The sequence below is a fragment of the Cebidichthys violaceus genome, unplaced genomic scaffold, assembly GCF_023349555.1.
Source record: "Cebidichthys violaceus isolate CVI_PGR_0920_01 unplaced genomic scaffold, fCebVio1.0.p SCAF_68, whole genome shotgun sequence".
Classification (NCBI taxonomy): domain Eukaryota; kingdom Metazoa; phylum Chordata; class Actinopteri; order Perciformes; family Stichaeidae; genus Cebidichthys; species Cebidichthys violaceus.
This window is the reverse complement of record NW_027176905.1, coordinates 564,766-587,384: the sequence shown is the minus strand read 5'-3', so window position 1 is coordinate 587,384 and position 22,619 is coordinate 564,766. Positions and strand designations below refer to the sequence as shown.

At 38.3% G+C, this 22,619-nt stretch overlaps 1 protein-coding gene across 1 annotated transcript; it reads left to right on the top strand.

The window, feature by feature from the left end:
• The first annotated feature begins 2,971 nt into the window (after positions 1-2,971).
• On the top strand, positions 2,972-22,040 carry LOC137890711 (phosphatidylinositol 3-kinase regulatory subunit gamma-like). The gene is given in 13 exon segments (XM_068734896.1): positions 2,972-3,309; positions 5,202-5,951; positions 9,138-9,189; positions 9,191-9,264; positions 9,539-9,644; positions 9,834-9,932; positions 11,374-11,554; positions 11,916-12,041; positions 12,217-12,359; positions 12,574-12,750; positions 14,098-14,169; positions 14,670-14,831; positions 15,043-22,040. Coding segments are annotated over 12 exon segments (1,644 nt in total). The 5' UTR covers positions 2,972-3,309; positions 5,202-5,689; the 3' UTR covers positions 15,233-22,040.
• The last annotated feature ends 579 nt before the right edge of the window (positions 22,041-22,619 follow it).

The window sequence follows — 22,619 nt, the reverse complement described above, 5'->3', positions numbered from 1 at the left end:
ACAATACACACCAATCAACAGTGAAACTGTAAGTGAGCCAGAGAGGCTAGTTTTCATCTGCTGTCCCCGGCCAGATTTTCAAAAGCTGCCTAAAAATTACAAAATTTCAAATAAAATGGAATTAAAATTCATAGATAGACATTATCGGCACCTCTCTGTCATCTTGCTTCGTAAGCAACAAATATGGTCTCATATGAGCTGAAACAGAAGAACCTGCCCAAAAGCAGTAAGAACTAGACAGCCAAGCTCTATTTTAACATGTTTTTTTCTCCTGACAATAGAACCTTGCACTCAGGGGGACACTTTATTTACCCAGCAGATGTATACACACCTAATTCACTTTCCAACATTGCCGTTCAATTTTCCACAAGGGGCTGTTCGCATGCTGCATTTGTTGTGCCCTCAAATCCATTTTTTAATGAGGCTTACTAGGAAATTATCTCAAAAATCATCATATTCGTCAATGCAGATTTTGGTTGCTTAGTAATGGCAGGCGCGACGGGAGCGCAACCTCCCAAGCACCCTGAATAAAAGGGTGAAAGCAGCAAGACTGGCATTTTCTACGCATGTTTAAACACGTGAACAGCCCCTAATTGTGGAATCCAAAGATTTTGCAAAATACTTGCTCAAATAATCATGATCAGGTAAAATGTAATGGCTTCCCAATGCAAATTTACATTTAAAATATAAATGAAGCTATTCTTATTTGCTAATCCTTATTCTTTATGTATAATAAGGATGATGTCTTTGTTATTCTAGATGTTATTTCATGCTCTTCATGCAATGATAGCAGTGGTAGAAAAAAAATATAATCCTATGAATTGCACTGAGATCTTACAGTATTTTGTTTTTGCAAAGGATCATAGTTTGATAAATGTTGACACAATTAAGCAATCAATCACTAAATCTAAATTACTATCCCAAGAATCACATCAAAACAGAGACATCAACAAATAAAACCAAAACATCCATTTTTAAAATGCACCAGTCACCTCACCTTTAAAAGTTAAAACATGCAGGTTTTTGGAGGGATTCATCAGTGCAAGTGGTTTCTTATCCCTGCCTGACGGACTGGTACAATAGCATTTTGGTGCACACCATGGCATCATATCAAGCAACTGAAAGACACACGTATAATGTATTCACATGCTTGCTAAGAAGAATAGGAGAAACACAATATTTCTAACCTCTTTACATCTAGTTATCATGCCATTAAATGTGATTCCTTAGTCACCAACATATTTGAGGGCATTTACTCACAGCTGTTTGAGACAAGCACTGCACACAATCCAATGATCTGTAAACAAAAATCAGTAATTATGAGATTACCAAGTAAAACATAACTCATGTAAGGTATACTGCCATTACAAACTGAACCGCAAGATCCATCCATCCCCTGGATAGAGATGACAGGATCGTTTGAGCTAATTAAGGTGGGAAATTAAATTAATTTCATTCTCTAGTTTCTCCTGCTGCAAATATTATTCAGAAATTGTCAAGATCCAAAATAGATTAGAAATGAGAATGGAGCTTTCAATGTTATACAAAAGTATCCTTTCTATTATATTTTTGTGATTTCAGAATATTTTCTCTTAATGTTTGAGCAGAAGAAAAAAAAACTTCTGTTTACATTTATGGAAAAAAGAGGTAAGATACAGCATGAACCCATCTAACCTGCATTGACAAACCTACCAACATACAAGAACTATGTGTAGATTTTTAGGAACTCCTTGCATTATATGAAGGAAGTTAACATGGCAATTACAATTATGCCATTTTTTTCCTGGGCTCAATAATATCACTTTTTGGGATCCTCTTAAAAGCGTTTGCATAAGAAATTCAAGATTTTTAACATGTTTAAAAAAAAAGTACAAACTGATTATTAGCAGATATATGATGATGAATGTGTTGGAAATGCCATGGCCTCAAAATAAACACGGTATTAGTTTATCAGAAGAATTAGCAATACTGACAGCATAAAACAGCTTATTAATAACAAAGATAATATGATGGGATATTATTCTTAAAATATATAACAAATGCAAGGTACAGGGTAAAAAAAGCATACACCAGCAAACAAATTATAGGCAGCATCCATTAAAAACAAATGTCTTTTATCTTTGCTCAGTTACAATTTGTAATTTTTTTAATACAAGGACCAAATTTATTACAGCAGAACCTGTAAGTATAAGATCACTAGAAATAGTGAAACAAATTCACTTAAATAACAAGATATTTAACTGCATGTTCTTCAATTTGTCCAGAGCACAAAAATACAGTGCAATCACAACATATATCTGTATTTCATAAATATCAGCAATATCAACAGAAGATGAATCGGTTTCCTCTCGTCCGTCCGTTTGTAACTGTTCTGACTGGGATATCATGGAGGGAGTTGGGGGACTGGGTCTGCTGTTTTGTCTATGGTGCCGTAACATCTTTTTTAACCAGTTACTTCCACACCACTTCTTTCATTATGCTGATCTGTGAAGTGGAACGTAACGCTGGCTGAGTTGAGAGGTCAGGGGCTCCCGCTGCCTAGATACATACAGTCTAATATTAGAACATTTCCTTGATTTGTTAGCAGCATCTCTGCTGACTCCTGAGCACATGGCAACAGGCCGGCCAATAGGATTTCAGGAGACCACTAAGCCTCTTGCTCTGTATAGCAACAGTGGCATCCTTCCCTTATTTATTTATATAGGAGGTTTTTTTTCCCACCGACTCATTTTCATGCTTCTGTCCCCCCACTGTGCATCCACACTGTGCTCTCAAACTGTGAAAAGAGTTACGGTGCGAAGAGTAGAGCTGCTTTTACCTTTTGCCTTTCCTTTACTTGCACAAGCTCTAAAACCTACATCATTTTTATAGATCTTTTTCATATATTTGCATAGTTCTACTGCACCCCACAGATGAGTGGACCTTTTTTTCCTGTGCATTGCATGTAAATGTAAAAACTAAGTGGGAAATGTCATGGAAAAGGCTTGATTTTCATGAAGACATGAAGAGTATCGTTGACGAGGAGAGGAAATACCCAGAGGAATGGCATAGTGGGAAAATGTGGCACTCAGAGGGGATGGACAACAACCAAGTGGAGAGGATCTTTAAAAGATGGAGGACACAGGCAGAGAGGCAGTACGGGTTGAGAGGAGAGGGGGGGTAGAGGGACATTGGATGGCGTGAGGACCGAGGCCGGTGGTTGGTTTGATCTGAGCCACGTGTGCGTCCGGCTACGTCTCTTCGCCCCTTCATGGATGTTGATGAAACGTTGGCTTCCCCTGCCGCCCGGTCCCTTCTGTCTTGGCCCAGGTAGGTGCGTAATGTCCTGTCCTGCTGAGTTTCCTCATGATGATTCATTTTTCAGGCTGTTCTGATTTTATCTACACCAGAAGTTGCCATTTTGAAAGTTCCGTGCATGTTCAGCCTTCGTATCTCTTCGTCATTCCAAGCTTAGATACGGGACGATGGAAAGCTTGAAGGCGTTGGGGGAAATATGGCGGATATAAGCCGTCCCGTTATTGTGATGCAACGCTGATCGATAACGGAATACGACCGAATCTTTGACCAAAACACGTCAGTAAAATAAATACGTTCTTCATTTTCTGACGGTGAATTGACAATTTTAATTGCCTGACAAAGTATGTGACATTTTCAAAACAGCGCTTTAGAATACAACATACGCAAAGAGATTTTTAGGACTCCAAGTTTGCTCGCCACGATTGCTTTTCCTTATGGATCCACTTATCCAACAATTTATGCATGAGCCTCGCAAACATTATTTACTTTGTTTTGATTAGGTCATCACTAAAGCACATCCTAGTTTGGGACGGCATGTTTTTCTTACTTACAAACGTTGGTATTAATATCAAAAAAGGTTATCAATTTAAGAAAGTATAAAAACATTAGAAAATTTGCTTATAAAGATCACAGGATTTCGTCTAAAATCAAGTTTAGTATCTTGCATCATCTCAACAGGATTTGGACACAATGTCCCGATCCACGAAGACTTCATGGCTGCGTACCATTGGAAGTATTTCGATGGCGACGCCATTTCCAATGCTTTGACTTTTGATCTGCAATATTTCATAAATTCTCAGTAAATTTGGATACTATACTATACTACATATCCTTCTTTTGTAGGAACAGAACACATTCTAATTCAGTACAAATAAAGTAAATTTGAGTTGTCACAAAATCAGGAATTTTCAAGATTTTTTCGATACCTTTGAAAATAGATGCTGAGAAGCATCAGTTGAACAGATTCAGTAAATGACAAAAGGATTTAGTTAAATGAAGTTACCGTGTAGGTAAGCAACTATGACCTCTTGTTTTTCTGTTAAAACCACACCTATTGTGATGGGATTACATCAATCATGGTAAGAAAATAATCTGATCTTTCATTAAAATCAATTTTGATGACAATCAAGTTACAGTCATTTTACTCTGCGATAGCCCCATCTCACATCTCTCGTCACATTGTAAAGGGTATAGGAGGGTAATAAACTGCTGACTAATCCCAGATGCTTGGGAGAGGAACAGGACTTAGTCACAGTCCCTTGAATTATGTACTATGTTATGGATATAACACTATACAGTCATTATATAAAACAAATTGTAAATGGCAACTTCCTAAAAAGCAAATCCCACGACATCCCAAAAGGCGATATCCAATATGCTCTTGTTTATTCTCTGTAACATATAATCTGCTTAAATATGTTTCCAGTGCACATTTCTTTGCAGCATTTCCCACACAGGTCTGATACAGCCAGATGTGTAAATGGATATAAGATCCAGTATAAACGTTATGGAAAAATGTCTGACAGTTGACAAATTTAAGCCTCACAATGACGGTGCTAACACCTATCAGATAACTATCGTGTCAATGCATTAACATGTCAGTAACAGCAATGATTGACTTTTTCTAAACCCGTTTTGCAGGAAGCCTCTATAAGTACTCCATAAGTATGCCAGCGATTCAATTTAAAAATTACTGAGTATGAACGCACCGGGCAGCAAGTCTGAAACATGAAGATGTAACAAGTTAGGGTTTAGCTGCCCAAAATATCAAACAGGGGACAGATTTGTGATACAGTGCAGATGATTAAACCATTATTTGGCCAGATGTTTGCATGCAAATAGGCTCATTTTGCCAATTCTCAGTACTGATTCTCACACTTTATTTGTGCATTTTTTTGTTTTAGGTTTTCTGACATGAGATAATGTGCGAGTCCTTGAGAATGAAATCAGACAGTCGTGCTTCAGTCTGTTACTCTCCAGTGGGTTTACAGCTCAATAACTAGTGTCAAGGTGCCTATGAAGCAGGCAGTCAGCTGTTCAGGAACAAACTGTGGTTGTTCTGGGAAGCTCCAAGATATGAATCCCTTTAAGCGAATGACTGTGAAGCAGAACAGAGAAAACTTCCACTGAGTACATTCAAGTAAAATCACAATGGCGCAATGTCATCGCTCTGCTCTGTGATGAAGTTCAACCGGGGATTCAGGCTGAGAAAAATGCTCTACCTCCACAACACAGGGCAGCCTTGAACTCTGCTTCGTCACTCTCTCTATCCTCAGCCATGAGTGTAACCGTAAGCTGATAGTATGTGATCAACAGCGCCGTGGCACCCAACATCCTGCTGCTTCTCCACCTCAATAAAACCTAGCTGGAATATTCAGTCTGTGTTGTGAAAATGGCAGAACAGGGTTTCCAGCTCAGAGCGCTAAACTGTGCAGAGGACAATGAGCTCCAGCAAGCCGACTTCCCGACATCATCACTAGCATCCCTCCATCTCAGGGACGAAGCCGTGGTCATCAACGAGAGCACCAACCATATGGGGGATAATCCTGAGCCTTATTCTGTAGTTTCTGTAATGTCATCACCGCTTCACCAATCTCAACAGCAGACTGACACATCCGGGGCTACTAGGCCTGAGCCTTCACCAGCGGTTCAAGGTAAGATTTGGTGTTATACTAAGCATTTTTACACATCAATAATGATATAATTCTTACAATAGTAATTGTGATGCATTTGAAGACATAGTAAACGGATGAGAAAATCATGCAGAATCAATTTCATAACAAAGATGTTAAAAATGTCTTGTGATCGTTTTTAGTTAAACAAAGCAGAACATTTTTAAGTACATTAATCTGATGTCAGTTTGTGTCATCCGTGTTGATATGCGCAACTGTTACTCCACTGGGTGATGGTAACATTTACAGTAATTATATTGCAACTTTAAGATCGATGATAGATGGTAATCATACATTTAGAACAGAGTAGAAAAGTGAAGTTATCCAGGGCTCAGGGAGTAAAACCCACATTCACTTTTTCTGGCTTTGGGAGTAGTGCCAAGGCCTGAATGGGTATGAAATATTAAATGGGTGGGTATGAAAATGACAGTGGCGGGCCGTGCATTTTATACCTGGGCCTTCTGTGCTGTCCTACTTGAGCCATGTCCTAATAAGCTCATTATGACGCCACAGCTATGGTTGTTTGTTTCTAGGTGTGTAATAATACACGTATTCCTATTAAACCGTTCGGTACGAGGCTTAAGAACCGAACAATACGTTTGAATAATACTAGTGCATTTGGAAAATGCATCAGCTTAAATTGTGGGAAATATAATGTTTTCGGTGGACTGCGCTCACGTAACAGACAACAGGCTTTGTGACCTTTGAACCGGGAACAATAACAAAAAACAGCTGAGGCTGCGGCACCGCAGCTAAGTTAGCGGGGAAACAACAGCCCGAACGGATTCAATTGTCCGGACAATAACCCCGTGCATGACGGGATGCTTCGTAATTAACGGACTATACATATAGTCCAAATCAATGTAATTAAGACAATGACAAGAAAAACTCACAAGAACCAGTCACATATATTTATATGACAATAAAGCAACAAATCAATCCAGCAACACTGCAGCGCTAGAGCACGAGCCATTCATATTATTCATAAAAACGACACGATAGACAAATGACCACAGTAGAAACGCTACTGCAGATGTAAAGATGCAAAATCAGATAACTTACCACAGCTGCTTTTCACTTCCACTCAGGTCTCTCCAAAAGTTGTCAAAAGCACGTAGCTTGTCCGTGTCCTGTCCTGTAGCTGCCTTGGTTAGCGTAGCATAGCTCCAAACAGCTCCAAACACCAAGAGCTCAGTTGCAAATGAAACGCATTCTTAGCCATAAAATGTGCAACGCTTCTCCGCCGCTGTCAGCCAGAAATGCCGTTCGTACAAATCCTTTTCCATGCTGGGTCAGGGCTGCTAGCTGTGGGCTTGACCGACCCTTTGATACGATGTCCAGCTTTTCTAGAAATGTCCTTCTCCAGAAATCCATTTAAACATGCTAAAAATGTCATGTCAATGTCATAACTTCTTACATATGTTTCAACTTGAACTCTTACTAAACACTAAGATTTGCTAGCTAGCTTTCTGTTTGACAAAAGTCACGCTGGCCCACTGACCAATCACGGCGCACCTTAATGCTGACGTACTTAGCAGGCTACCAAGACAGCTCTGACACATCAAAGAATACGCCCAACATGTCAAACTAAAGATCTGATTGGTTGAAGACGATGACAATCAACAATATCGTCCCCATATACTTTAATATGTAAGGTCTACCTAGAGGACCTCGGGCCTTTCTCCTTACATAGAGACATAGAGGCTGAATCTGATTGGATAAGAGCTCTACTTAAACAAGCTGCACTGGAAACAGCGCTGCAGGCTGGAAGCAGAGCAACTGAGGAGGACAGGAGCTGTCCAATGAGAAAATAAGCTAATGGGAAAAAAATTATAATACTTGCTGTGTATTTGTGAAAAAATATGAAATTATAAAATAGCTATAACTTTGTGATTCTGTTTAGGCCAGGAGAGAGGGCTTAGCTGGCCCTGACGGCCCACCACTGGAAAATGATATGGTTCTTTAATGCAATACAGTGAAGGTGCAAGGCTGTGTACATACAAACTACAGGAGAAAGTCAACACCAAAGAAGCTTTGCAGTAAGAAACATCTAATTGATGCCAAATTAAACCTTGTAGAACTCAGTTAACACATTAACCAGTTAGAATCATTTTACTTTGTAATATTGGCTCAGTTCTGAATAAATTCAACAAATATTGACCATATTGACCATTTTTTATTGACCAACAGTCCAAAAGCTAAATATTTGCTCAATTTACTCTAACAATTAAATTAAATTAAAACCTCTTTGATTAATGAATCATCAAAATTGCAAATCAATTTGAGCCTTTTAGCTCTAGTAAACAAGAATTTGGCAAACTCCAAGAGAAATGTTAGCAGCTGGGATCACATAGTTTCAAAGACTAGATTCAAGATGTATTACACGCAGAGCTTTTGTTAGGTTTCTACACCAGGCAAGTTTTGACAGAGCATCACGGTTTGTAGGCCCTGGGTTAATGAGTTTACGCACTTTCTAATTTTACTACAGCATATGTGATTCCTCCAACATACAGCTCTATTTGCAGCAGCAATTTAATGCATCTTCAGACATACCATCACAAGTGCTGAAGGGATGATTTACATTCACTGCTAACAGCACGCCTCTCACATACTAGTAAACACAAACACACATAAATGAAATGCCTGACAGACAGATTCTCACCTTTCCCTGCTTTCCTACTGCCACATTAACACACGCGCACACACACACACACACACACACACACACACACACACACACACACACACACACACACACACACACACACACACATTAACACAATCAGACACAGCAGAACATCAACAGCTCCAGTCCTTCATGCCCATGGCATCTCGATGCAGACAGCTGTTGTTTGTTAGGAAAGGCAAGGCGAGGCAAAGCAAGGCGAGGTCGAGCCCTAGCAGAGTCTGGCTGTTGAGTCTGAGTGTTGAGGAGTGCCCGTTCTGGTATTTTAGGCAGTCAGACAGTGTCACCTGTCAGCAGACTAGTCTGGACAAACTCTCCCACATGGTGCAAGACTAAGCAACACAACGATATCTCCCTCTGCAGTCCTTGTCAGTGGGCCAGCAGTGTGTGCTGAACCACCACAAAGTGCAGATAGCCACATTCAGATCAGCCTCAACTGACATCAGCAGTAACACTGGGTCGTTGTGTGGTTGATGTTGCAGAGTTCTTGGAGCCTGAGATGGGCCAAAACGACGGTGAGCCTCACTCTCGCAACTCGAGACTTTTCCTCCCCCGTCGATCATGTTGACGCGTTTGCTGCACTAAGAGACAACATTGTGAAGGAAGGAGGTAATCTCAACAAGCATCTCTTTGTTCTGCTTGTTAGAAGTGTAACAGATCTTTTGTAGCTTGTCTAATCATTTTTGTTCTAAAATAAAAATATTTTTTATACTTAGTCTTTGAAACAAATTTTAGGCCTCCAACAATCCAGACGCAGTAATAATAATAATAATTACCTTTTTTTTAAATCAAAGAACCTGCTTTTGATTTAAAAAAATTATACTATTTTTGTCTTTGCTATTCTGTATTAAAGCAAACTTTTTTTTGTTGCCTCTGTGGTCAGAACTTCAACCCAAGAACAACATAACCAAAGCAATGGCAGCATGTGACTCCAGCTCTGATGACAACCATCTGTCTGATGCAGAGTGGTACTGGGGAAATACCTCAAGGTATTGAATATTTTCATATGGCATGTTGATGATTTGATGTATGACCTGCTAATATAATACAGAACATGAATCTGTTTTGTTTACAATATCTAAACAATATTTAAAACTAAAAGTTTTGTTTGCGAGTTGTTTTCCTAAAACTCCAACATGAACAGTTTGAAACCTTCGTGCCCTTTTATGGTTGTCCAGAGAGGAAGTAAATGAGATGATGAGAAACACTCCTGATGGCACATTCCTGGTCCGAGATGCTTCCAGTAAGGTTAAGGGGGAATACACTCTCACACTAAGGTAACTACTTTTAACTTCTATGTGTTGTGAGCACATGCAGAAATCACATTTCAATAACTGGTTAAAGACTCTGCATGTGCAATAAAGTATTTGAGATGCTAATAATATAATTATTATCAGTACTCTGTATCTCATGGAAAGGCTATGTTCTCACCAAATCAAAAACATGTAGTCAGAGGTCAGTTATTACTTCCTGGTTTCAAAGTCTAACTTTAGTTGTCTGGTTTCAAGGTCTAAATTTAATTTTACCGGTTTTATACTGTAACTTGATACATTTCTGTTTCTGTTTAGTTGAATCACGACAGACTAGGTTTCAGTTATAAGGCTTTGTTGATTAGAGCTTGGCGGAGACTTCAGAAGTCAGAAACACAACACCTTTTTTACACGTCTAGTCATTCGTCTCACAGAACAGACACACTCCATCTTTGATTAAGGCTGTCTACACCGTCTACACATTTTGGAGAGATGGCACTTTGTTGGTTGGTTGTTGGAATCCAGGTAAAGGGTCTGTACAGGACAATGCATTCATATCAGTGGTTAGGCCCACGAAGAAACAGCTCTCATATTTCCATATGTGACATTCATCTGAAGCTGATTCCAGAAGTATGATTATGACCGACTCCTTTCTGCTTTACAGTAAATATATCTTGCACCAGCAACATCTGTGCTAAGCTTTGCGCCCTCATGACATTTTTTAATCACACACTATAAAAGATATCAGGCATGTAAAATTTCCACTTCTACATCTTTAACTTAAAAGAAACCAGAATATTTGCAAAGTAACTATCAAATATTGATTTCTTACAGCTACTTTGCTTCACCATGAGATGTTTGATTTGATAGGTGGTTGAATAGAGTACGAAAAAGTGTTAAGAAATGTATACAATAACACAGAACTCTGAAAATTGACAAAATGGTCCTTTTAAAATAGAAAAAGACTATTACTGAAAATTAAGATTTGTCTTTCAACTAGAATCTGCCTACAAAGGCACTATAGTACTATGATAGTGCTTTCACACCTAGGTCTGGTCAAACTTTTCAGTATAACTTGTATAGTTTTTTTCCCCCTTGGACCGGACCAAGCTCCCAGTAAGAGTGGCAGGCTCTGGGCCAAATATTACATAGTGGCCAAACGGTGGAATTACAATTTCCGGGTCAGACATGTGATGCCATGGTGCCCAAGTAAACTTTTTCCTATATACATTGGGAAATTACATTTGTAACTCAGTGGATCATTTGTAGTGAGATAAATCAACTTCCCAGTATTAACACATACATGGATCCTTATTTAAATCATTAGGTCCTAAAAGTGATAAAATCCAATAATAGCCAAAACCAGAATTATTTTCCTTCCTCTGTTCCACAGAGATAACAAAACAATGGTTTTGCTCCAGACAACTTTCTAGTGATGCTTCTCACAGTTGTGCCTTGACTTTTGTAGGAAAGATGGCTCCAACAGACTGATAAAGATCTTCCATCATGGGGGAAAGTACGGCTTTTCTGAGCCACTGACCTTTACCTCTGTGGTGGACCTGATCCAGTATTTCCAGAATAAGTCTCTGGCCCAGTACAACTCTAAACTGGACACCCAGCTACTCTATCCCATCACCAGATACCAGCAGGTGGGTTTATGAGGCCTTGAGCTCTCAATGTGTACCTCCTTATATTACAACTATATAATTACTAAATATCAAAACGTAAACCTTTTCCGCATTATTTATTGTAGAGGTTTATTGTTATTGTTGTGATTGTGATATGTGATTTTGGCAGCATCAGAGCTAGTAATAGGGATCATGAATAATGAGTTGATGTCAAGGATGCTTTTAAATGTCTACATTTTAGCAATATGCCCCAAACCTTCTGTAATGTTCAGATGAGATTAAATGAATCATAGGGGCTTTAAAAATGAACCTGGTCCTTAATATATTTCAATATCTTCTGGTATCTAAATATCTTAATCTATCTAAACATTCTCGTCTGTAGCAGCAGATTGCGATTGACGTTGACATTGATGCAGTTGGAGAACAGCTGAGGATATTTCAGGATCAATACAAAGAGAAGAGCAAAGAATATGATCGTCTGTTTGAGAAGTTTAACCAAACCTCTCAGGTACAACAGTATCCTAATCATTAAGACTTCATTTTACTAAATAAATCAGTCGTTTTATTGGTTAAAAGCAAAATCTTTAAGTAAATACTTTTACTTCTAAATGCTTTACCACAACTGAGTCTGACTGTAACGCTTTGAAAGTAAAAGTCAAGATGTGTTGCCTTTCCTCCCTCAGGAGCTGCAGAGCAAGCGGACAGCCATAGAGGCTTTCAGTGAAATCATTCGGATCTTTGAGGAGGAGTGTGAAACACAAGAACGCTACAGCAAAGAATACATCGACATGTTCCTCACATTAGACAGCAGTACACAGTCGGACAAGTAGGCTTCAAAATACCAAACCCTTATTCACAATTTTATCAACTTTTTGTATTCTGTTTGACTTATTTTCTGCATTTAAAGAAAAAAAGTTAAAGGCAAAATCTAAATTAAAAAAGGTACTCACTGCTGGCCATGCCCACAGCAAACCAGCAGACACTGAATTGTTTACTGAAGTTCTTCCATCTCCCTCTCCCACTCCTTCTCCTCCTCCTAGGATTCAAAACAATTCAGATGAGCTGCAGTCGAGGGTGGAGGAGATCCACAACAGCAAAAAGAAGTTGGAGGAGGAACTGAGGAGGAAGGCGTTGGCTCACATGGAGGTCGACAAGAAAATGGACACCCTGAAGCCCGACCTAGTGCAGCTCAGGAAGATCAGAGATCAATACCTGCTGTAAATATAACCCTTCAGCACCTCATATTCTACATTTTTGCTAGGGCTGTCAACAAATATTCTAAATTTTAATATATATTTGAATAGACATTTGAATATGAAAGTTAATATTAGATTGTGAAAAAAAGCAGCAGTACCGAGGCTGTCTACCCCGTGCACACCACATGACAGGAGTCACAAGACGCCTACTTCTGAAAAAAACAAAACATGTTTTATATTGTGATATTTACTGGAAATTACAAATAATATAGCCAACAGCAAGTAGGATTATTTCCTGCGATCTCCCTTCAGCCAGCTGACACCTTATTAAGGTTTTTGTAGTGAAATGGGGAGGTATTATGCAGATAGTTCCTCATTCCAACTTCACTAAAGTTCAGCTCAATATGGTGCGTAGCGCAGTGCAGCATCACTCGCAGCCAGTTAGACACAATGTACATAAAGGTCAAAAATATTTGAAAACATATATATATTCAAGAAAAAATATTCAAACGTCATTCTTCGATAATTTTGTGAGCCTAGTCTGTACAGATTATAGACAGAATAACACAGATGTGATATCTTGAACCTTTTTTCATTTAAATATATCTCAAGTACATGAAAAGCACAAACAAGGCAAAAAAGGAGAAAGCATGCAGCTGCACTGCAGAGCAAGAGGGGGCAGCAACCACAAGATGAATGTATTGTTAGAGTAAATTAAGTGTTTGTGATAGTGACCACACTCTCTTGGATGTACTGTATCAAGCAGGAATAGCTCACTACTGTCTGCATATCAGGTGACCCCACGTGGGGTCCCAAATCCCAGGGCACATCAGATGTGTCGACATGATTCTTAATTAGAGTCTAATAATTATAATGAGATGAAATCTGATTGATGACTGATTTTAGTTTAGTTCAAAACAGTCGGTCATATACCAGTGACACAGCTGAGTTGTAAACATAGAAAAAACAATCAGCTGTTCTCATGTCGCCACAGCTGTGAATGTCCAGTATGCTCAGCACAATGCTGACTCTTCAATTCAAATTCAATTCAAATGAGCAGATGTGTCCTCCTGAGGCTTTGTGAATGACAAAATGACACACTCAGTACTGTGTCTTTATAAAGGCTGGTGCCACAACTTTGCAACAAACAGAGCAAAACTCAAGGTCTGCTGTTATTATGCATTAACACAACCATTAAAGGTAGAAGTGGCCCCATTTCACACAAGTATGTTGTACCAATGAATAATGTGACTGCTGCATATTCAAAAACTAGAATGGACAATGATATTATTTGCTTTGTTTGTAGCTTTTCTATCTTGTTAGAAAAACCTTCTGTACCACAATATTTGTGTTTTCTCCATGTTTCAGCTGGCTCACCCAGCAAGGCACTAGACAGAGCCAGATAAATGATTGGCTGGGTATCAGGAATGAAGAAGAAGAGTGAGTATCCTCATTTAACCCGGTCAACTGAGCCTAATTTTTTTTTTATTAAAACAGAAAAGTGTAGAATGTACAAGAATGTATTTTATTATTTCTATTTGTTACTTCATATGCCACTCACTAGAATCTGAAACATGCTTCTATGTGTGCAGATCTTGAAACTGTGCCATGTATAGATAGATTATGGCAGCGAAGGATGTATGCAGTATAACAACCCTATATTATATCACTTTAATAGGCATAAATGCAATAAAACACAAGCTAAAGAAGTTTTTTTCCACTAGCTAACCTATACAACTCACTGTGCCAGTTTTTTGACTATTTCTTTTGCTGGTATAATGAATTAGCATAGGGCAAAGTGGCAAGAAAACAGGTTCCTCATGTTTGTTCAAAGGCATCAGATGAGGGCTAATTATTGTTACTAATTTTTGAAAACAGTATGCTATAAAATATATATTTCCTTAAAAATCTAACCTTTCCACCTCCCCATCTTCCTTTAGCCCATACACTCTAGCAGATGATACCAACCAGGAGGAGAGGAGCTGGTACGTTGGTGGTATGAGACGAAAGGAGGCAGAAGAGCTGCTGAGAGGGAGGAGGGACGGGACCTTCCTCATCAGAGACAGCCAGACTCAGAGAGGCTCCTTTGCCTGCTCTGTTGTGTGAGTACCATCACACTTTCAGACATGTAAAAAAAAAAAGAATTTAAAAAAAAGAATTCACACAATTTTGCCTATCTAATCCTAAAGGATCATACATTTTTTAACAAAAGATTAAACTCGTAACCTAACCTGCGTTGGACCCGAGGATCCAAACTGCCCTAAAACATTCATATCATTATCATTATTATTATATGTGTTTTGTCTCATGCAGTGTGGACGGGGATGTGAAGCATTGTGTGATCTACAGAACAACCACAGGGTACGGCTTTGCTGAGCCCTTCAACCAGTATCCATCGCTGAGAGAGCTGGTCCTCCACTACCGGCACACATCCCTGATCCAACACAACCAGCAGCTGAATGTAACCCTGGCCTGGCCCGCTCTCAGCCAGCAGCCTAGCTGAGACACACCAGCATGCCACCCTGATGGCACTTTCCCAAAGCTTCACTATTTCCACCACGGATGCACCAACATGGACACTGTTGCCAGGCTCTAACAAAGTACCATACGTCACTCAGATCTAAAAATCCCACCCTGGTAAGATGTCACCGCAGACAAAAAACATTACTGAACAACAGTCACTCAAATACTTTGCTAAGTCACATGGAACAGATTTTCTGTAGTTTTGAGGCTGATTAGTTGATTGTCACCTTTGTTAGTTAAATACAACGGTTGCATATTGACGGCAGCAGCTCTGTGCTAAGCTAGCCAATTTCTTTTTTTTAAAGCTATTATTCCTAATACTAGAAATCCCATTTGCTCACCAGCTGCACATACAGCTTGAAAAAACACAATTGGGATTAAGTACTTAGCTGAATTCAACATTAAACTAAATATTTGTAGCAGTACTGAAATACTGCTTCCACGTGATCACAGTACTGGTGTCAGCCAGTTTCCCAAACTGGTGCTGGTACTAAAGTGGAAGTATCAAAGTTAAAAACTCTTAACATTGCAGTGGTTTATAATGGCAATATAAGGGTACCACAGGATACTACTCCCTAGCTGTCAGAATGCTTTGTATAAGTAGAACAATCAAAGCAGACAGATATAATTTGGCTTACTATTTTCAATTATAAAAAGGATGGTATGTTTCGCTGGTGGAGAGAAATTGACTGAAGTTATCCACTAATCCAGACACTAAATATTTCATTTTTTTCTGAAACTAAAGCACAAAAATATAAAGTTTCATATAGAATTCAAGTCATGGTGTGAATCAGCCATCATCAGTACATATCTGAAATCCTTATAATCAGTGCAGTTGCAGTGTTTAAGGTGCTTCTTGGAAACTGAGCTCAGGATGGGACTTTGCACTACCATGCACATGTGCATTATGGGTAGTGTAATATAGAAACTGAGGTGACACACAAGCACTTTATCCAAACAAGACAACCAGAACACACATAAGCACAGAAATGAGCGTTGAAGATTTGTGAGACACTCATTTCACATATTGATGTTGCTGGTTGGAAAAAAAAAAAGTTTATTTAAGTGGAATATAAAAGTTATTTTGTTATTGTCATCTTCATTCTGCACTTTTCCACAATATCTTCCGGACATTACAAATAGGAAACAATAGCTGTGCATGGGGGACCTCTGTGGTGTATTTATACTTTATAGCCCCTATGTGTAAAATTTTTGTTGTCATAGTGATTCAATTATTGACAGATGAAGATTTTATGTTCATAGAAAAATGAGACAATCAAGCTTAAATTCTTGTAATCTGTAAATGTGTCTGTTTAACACTTTAAAGTGTTAGTTATATTATATGAGCGGGTATTAACTGTGACACGGCAGACATGAGGCACAGGAAAACAAAGAAAGCATTTCTGTGTGTGGTGTACATGCCCATTTTTGAATACCAACCCAATAAGCACAGTTACTTAAGCATATGGGAGATCATACTGCTTCAGATTAACCTTTGATTAATCAGACAGCTGTATTTAAAGCTCTATATTTTTCTGAGGACTTGGCTGGAGTTGGTGATCCAGGAGCTTTGACAAGTCTCTGGCTGTGGAGTGTTAATACACAGGTCTTTTAGATTTCAGGTTGAAAAGTGCCCTTAAGTGTTCCTGTTGCAGCCATCATGATTTCCTTTGTGTTACTCTCAGGAGAGATGTCTTGTCCCCTACATGAGGATGATGTTGGGTGGGAACAGCAAGGTTCTGATGAACCAAACACTGAGGTTGTGTCTAGCTGGATACAAGGCTTCAATAGCACAAATACCCTGGAGTACCCTCAAAGAGGGTATTATTATCAAAGTTAATTACTATCCCTATTATAGAATCCTATTTAAATCATTATATTTAATAGAGCTGGGTATCGGTACTCAATACCTTTAAAAGGTATCGACCGAAACAACCCAGAACCATGTAGTATCGAAACTTCTCGTGTCAAACAATATATGCTATCGATCCTTTTCGTGCCCAGAGCTAGAAAAATTATTATTGGTTTTGCTCGCAGCCAATCACATTGAGGGTTCTTCTATTTAATGCAACGTGTGATTGGCCCGTTACTGCAGCAGCTACAACCTATACTGCCTAACAGTTTTTACCTGGGGGACAACTGAAACACTCCAGGGCTTCCTCAACGACGTGGTCTTGCCACTGTGGGTCGGAGGCTAATTATTGTTACTATTTATCAGCGATACATGCTGTATGAGCATAAGTACTCTGTTGGTATCTTTATCACTTTAAGGGTACTGGTATTGGTACTGGCATAGTCATTTGTTAAACAATACCCAGCCCTAATACTTAACTATTTTGTAAAAGTGATTGTCAAATAGACCTTATTCCTCCTGGAGTATGCAGCCACTAGCAACTAGCTAACAAGATATGATTCAAATATAGCATATTACGATCAAAGGTGACTAAATTATGATATTGACATTCAGTTGTTTAATAAATGTTGGAATACAGCAGCAGAACATATCTGAATACCTAATTAAAGTTGTTAACATGTCAGGCCTATCCTGTTCCTGTGGCCTTAGGTTTAGGTAACAGGGACTCCTTTGATAGTGCACTGTGTGTGTGGCGCTTACAGTGAGTTACACTGAATCATTTGAACTATTTTTATAAGCAAAAATACAGTAGTCATTAACAATGGCATTTTTGGTTTTGGGTGCCCATTAATGTAGTTTCTTCCTGTTTAATGGGTTACTTTGAATGCGCTTCTCTCTGAGTGGTCATAAGTCAAATGCTTGATGCAAATTGTACATTTGGAAGTTCTCAGTTTTGTCCAACTGTTTATTTCCATTAAGGGAGTTTAAAAAATTGCGTCATATTCCTACTTCGTGGCACTAAAAAGGTGTAAATGTTTGATTTTGCATGCCATTGTTGTGGAACAGATTATCTAGGAATTATATGCATTTACGATTTATAATATAGACATAATGGCTAGGTACTGTTTTGATACCGCTTCTGTTACTATAAATTCAACACCAGCTATAAAATATATGTTTTGTTACCTTTCTTTGATGGGTTAGCCGTATTCTGTTTTTTTGGCTTTGTCTCCATCATTGGTGCTAAGCAGTCGTTGCTGTAGTTTTCCTTAAATGCACCTCTCTGAGATCACCTGTCAGTCATACAGGATGAGTGATTATTATCAAAGCAAATGGAAAAGCTTTTCATGTCGGGTGTGGTCTGTTGAGCTTGTGATCACATGAATCTGCGATATAGTGTTGCACAGTAGTAAAGCGTTATGCGCCGCATTGCACAGGTTGTGGACAGAGCGTGTCCACAACCTGTGCACGCGTGTCACAACCACTAGATGACAGTGCAAGCAGGACTTTTAACCTGTGCAGTTACTCTGTACAGCAAAGAGGCACATTTTGAAATGTTGGTCAGCTGTTTATGCTGTTGTAGCATACTCCTGTGAGAAAAAAATGAAGGCTGTGGTCAAAGAATCAAAGATTTAGGAAAAGACAACTGCGGTGCTAAGAGAATGTGACAGTTACAACAGGCTACATAATTATGCAACAGTTGATGTGACTGATGTGGTGAAACTACAATGTTCCGAAGATGGACTACTAAAAGCACATTTTTGAAACTTTGCCCTGTCCAGAGAGAGAGAGAATAACTTCGGCCAGGTTCACTTAAGGTGGACTGTTCTTTAAGGATGACCAGCTTTTCTCTTTTTAGTGACAAACTGCTCCTTGACAAGGTGAAAAATCTCACTTAATTACCAGAGTTGGAATTTAAATATAAAAAGGATTATAAGTAAGTCATAAAAGTGAAATAAAAACGGTTGTCACATTGAGAATGGTTGCTCACGCTCACCCTTCTGTCCAATCATATTTATCACATGCATCCCAATTAGTATGATTGTATGAACATACATGATGATCTGCGTCCCTTGTCAGTCATGTTGATCGTTTGTTTTCGCCAACAGCTGAATAGTGCTTCACTTTAAATATTTCTGCTGCAAGGAATTGTGGGATGACATTATCTCCTTTTCATTTTGTGGTCTAGTGTACCCTTTGCTAAAGGAGATAAGAATTGAAGCATTTAGGCACTTTTCCTTAACATTTAGAGAATTCGACCAGCTCTTAGATACTTCCAGGTCATTTCACTCAAATTAGGAACCTTCCAAAGCAATAAAGACTATTGGACAGTATCAGTGGTGTAGTCTTAAATGATAAAACTGAAGTTAAGGGACATATGGCTCACACCTGCAATCATCAGTTGGTTGAGCATACATTTTTTTTAGCCTGGATTCCCTGCCTCACAGGATCTTCATCTTTTTTTTCAACTTATTGAGACTTGTTATACAGTAAACATGAATGGATGCACCTAAATGACTGTTATTACGTAAGGCATGTTGGGTGTACATCTGGCATGTAAAAAGTGTAAAAAAGTCTTTTTTTTTGCACATTCAATAGATTGATCAAGTGTCCATAACTCCATAACTTGAAATATAAATGTATTTAATATTGTGAATTATAAGAAAAGAAACATATTCTGGTTAATTTTTGTAGCAGGAACACAGAAAAGGTGTACAGCTTATATGTGCACAGACAAACAACAGAGACTACACCAGATCTCTGAGAGGTTTAGATTTAAAGCACCGTGTTTGCACACAAGTATCTCATGCGAGGTGGAGATACTATGACTGTCTTCATGTACATCCACCCTGTTGCTGAAGCAGGTGGTGGTGCTAAATATGGACAAGTTGCTGATGAGATTGATATGTTGTAGCACTGATAAAGCACTGATATGAGTTTAAAAAAATCTGTGTCTCTTTAATGAGCTGACCACTTAATAGTATTTAGTTCTGTTAAGTCAGGCTTTTTTTTGTAGGCTAACTGTATAAACAAAGGTTGGTCTTTTTCTCTTGTCACTGTCTCACTTTGTAACTTAACTGTGTTATCATTGTGCAAAAAAAGAAAAAGAAATAGAGAGATTAGGAAAACACATTTCAAACAGATTAATGCTTTGTAGGAGAATAATTGGTGTCTCATATCATAAAATGTCTCTCTTTCAGCTGCAATCACAGTAGTGAAGTTTTGTCCAACTAATGATTCATAACCTACTATTACCTGTAGCTTTAACAACCATTACCCGGATACATTTGCTGTCATTTACTGAATTATACACAGTTATAAAGAATACTATTATGTTGAAAGAAAAACACCCAGACACTAGCTAACCTTGCAAAGCTAGCCTGCCGATCTTTCAACATTGCAAATGTTTATGACTAAACAAACAAAAAAATATATGTATAAAATAATATATATTATAATAACTGATTTTTGTCTTCTTCATTTGGCAGTTAACTAGCACATGCTCCATAAAACCTCCACCTGAGCACCTTGTGAACGTTTACTGTGTTTTGCATTAGATACAATGGATTTGTGACATGTAAGATTAAATGAGCCCGACTTGTGTAAAGTTAAAAAAAGAAGATGCCCTTGTTTGTCAAGTTCTGTGGTGTAATGAAATGGAGATGGTTTTAGTAGGAATAATGCTAGCTTTAATTCTTTGAAGGGGAATGTATTCATTTAGACAGTTCCTCCTACTAAGAAATGAAGTTCATATCGGATGTGATTTACATCAATGCCAGTGTTCAGCAACCAGGCAAGAAGTAGAGTGCCACTTAGGTAGAGAAGCAGAGGGTATTGTTTGAAAGCTGGGATAGTGGATTTGATTTTGATACTAGGGAATAGGGTTTGCTACAAAAACTAAAATTAGCTTCTTTTTTTTGTACATTTAACCATGATGACAATCCTTCCCTCAACCTTAATGAAGTGGTTTTACTGGCCTTAGTTTAATCATACTATTGTGCCTGGCACAGATATTGTAGGAAACAGTGATCAAAAGCTGTCTGCACCAAATGTTCAAAAAAGTGTGCAGTGAATGCAAATTTGAGTCTTTAGCAGAATTTGCCAAGATCAATGTTGTGTGTGATGAAACGGTTGTTATACAGAAATGTCTGTGTTTAGGGTTATAGAGTTGAGTAAAGGAACTGGTTATGTACTAAAGGTAGTGTAAGAGGTACAGGTGGGTTTAGTACGTGTTCAGTCAATGCGTTGGAGACAGATTAGGTTTAGTAAGTATAGGGATGGTTATGTTTATAAAGGGTTTGATTTGGTTATGGGTAAGGTTGAGAGGAAGGAGGTTGTTTAGTAACTGATATTTGCTTTCACACAGAGCTCTGCTCTATCTACTTTCTTCCATGCCATAAACATGGTAGAATATGTAACATTTGTTACACAAACCACAACATTTTAGGAGATGGGATTGTTTTCCATCCCAGTCTGAGTTAGATGGAGGATCATTCATGTTTAAAATCTAGGCATTTGATATACATAAACAGGTTTTGTTTCATTTTGGCTGTGCATATGATCAAATACATCTACTTGTCTCTGCATCACCTTCAACATAGTACTTGATGTTTCTGTAACTTTGACTTCTATTTTTTTCCCCATTGTGGCTGTATGGACTCGTCTTTCTGCTTTAATTTAAAGCATTTAGCTGCCCTTTGTTAATATTGCTGTGAGAAATACTGTTAGTGTAACTGCTTATTTAATGTATTGATTATGAAATTACATTAATCTTTTTTGAAATAGCTTGTGTTTCATTCAGGAGTCATATCTGAAAAAAAATGATGGTTTCAAACATTTTTGTTGGTGTAAAACCTGACTTTACCCACTTCAGAATATCATTGTTCATGTATGCACTTTCAGATCCCCAAATAAATTTGAGATGATGACGGTTTGATGAATTGTGCAAGTATTATTTGATAACCTGAGGATTCTACAACTTAACATGTCAGAAGTGGTGTTGGATCAATACTGCAAGCCTAGATAAACAAAGTATAAAGTATACATGACAAATATAATTTACAACATATAGAGAAAAACACTACAAATACTTAAGACATCATGTGCTGCACTACAGTACCACATACTGTGGATTTACAAGCATCGAGCCAATTTACTGCACAATGATTTACTGTACTCTGTTGTAATAATACTCCAGGTCTCCATTACAGATTTCAAACTCAATGGGACGTAACTGGTTAAATTAAATCTATATAATCCAATACAACACTATGGTTTTCGCCATTGATTTACTGTGTATTCTATTAAACATTGTATCACCTAGATTTTAGCATTTACTGCGCATAGGCCAAATAATTGTTTAAAAATATCTACTCAAGCAACTTGAAGAGCTGCAGCTCCACACGCACAGCATCTTAAAGACCTTTTCAACTTCAAAAGAGCAATATGGGCTACAATGTGTAAACTGCACTGTCTGAATAGAGTGTCAAAGAGATGACGGTGTCAGAGAAAT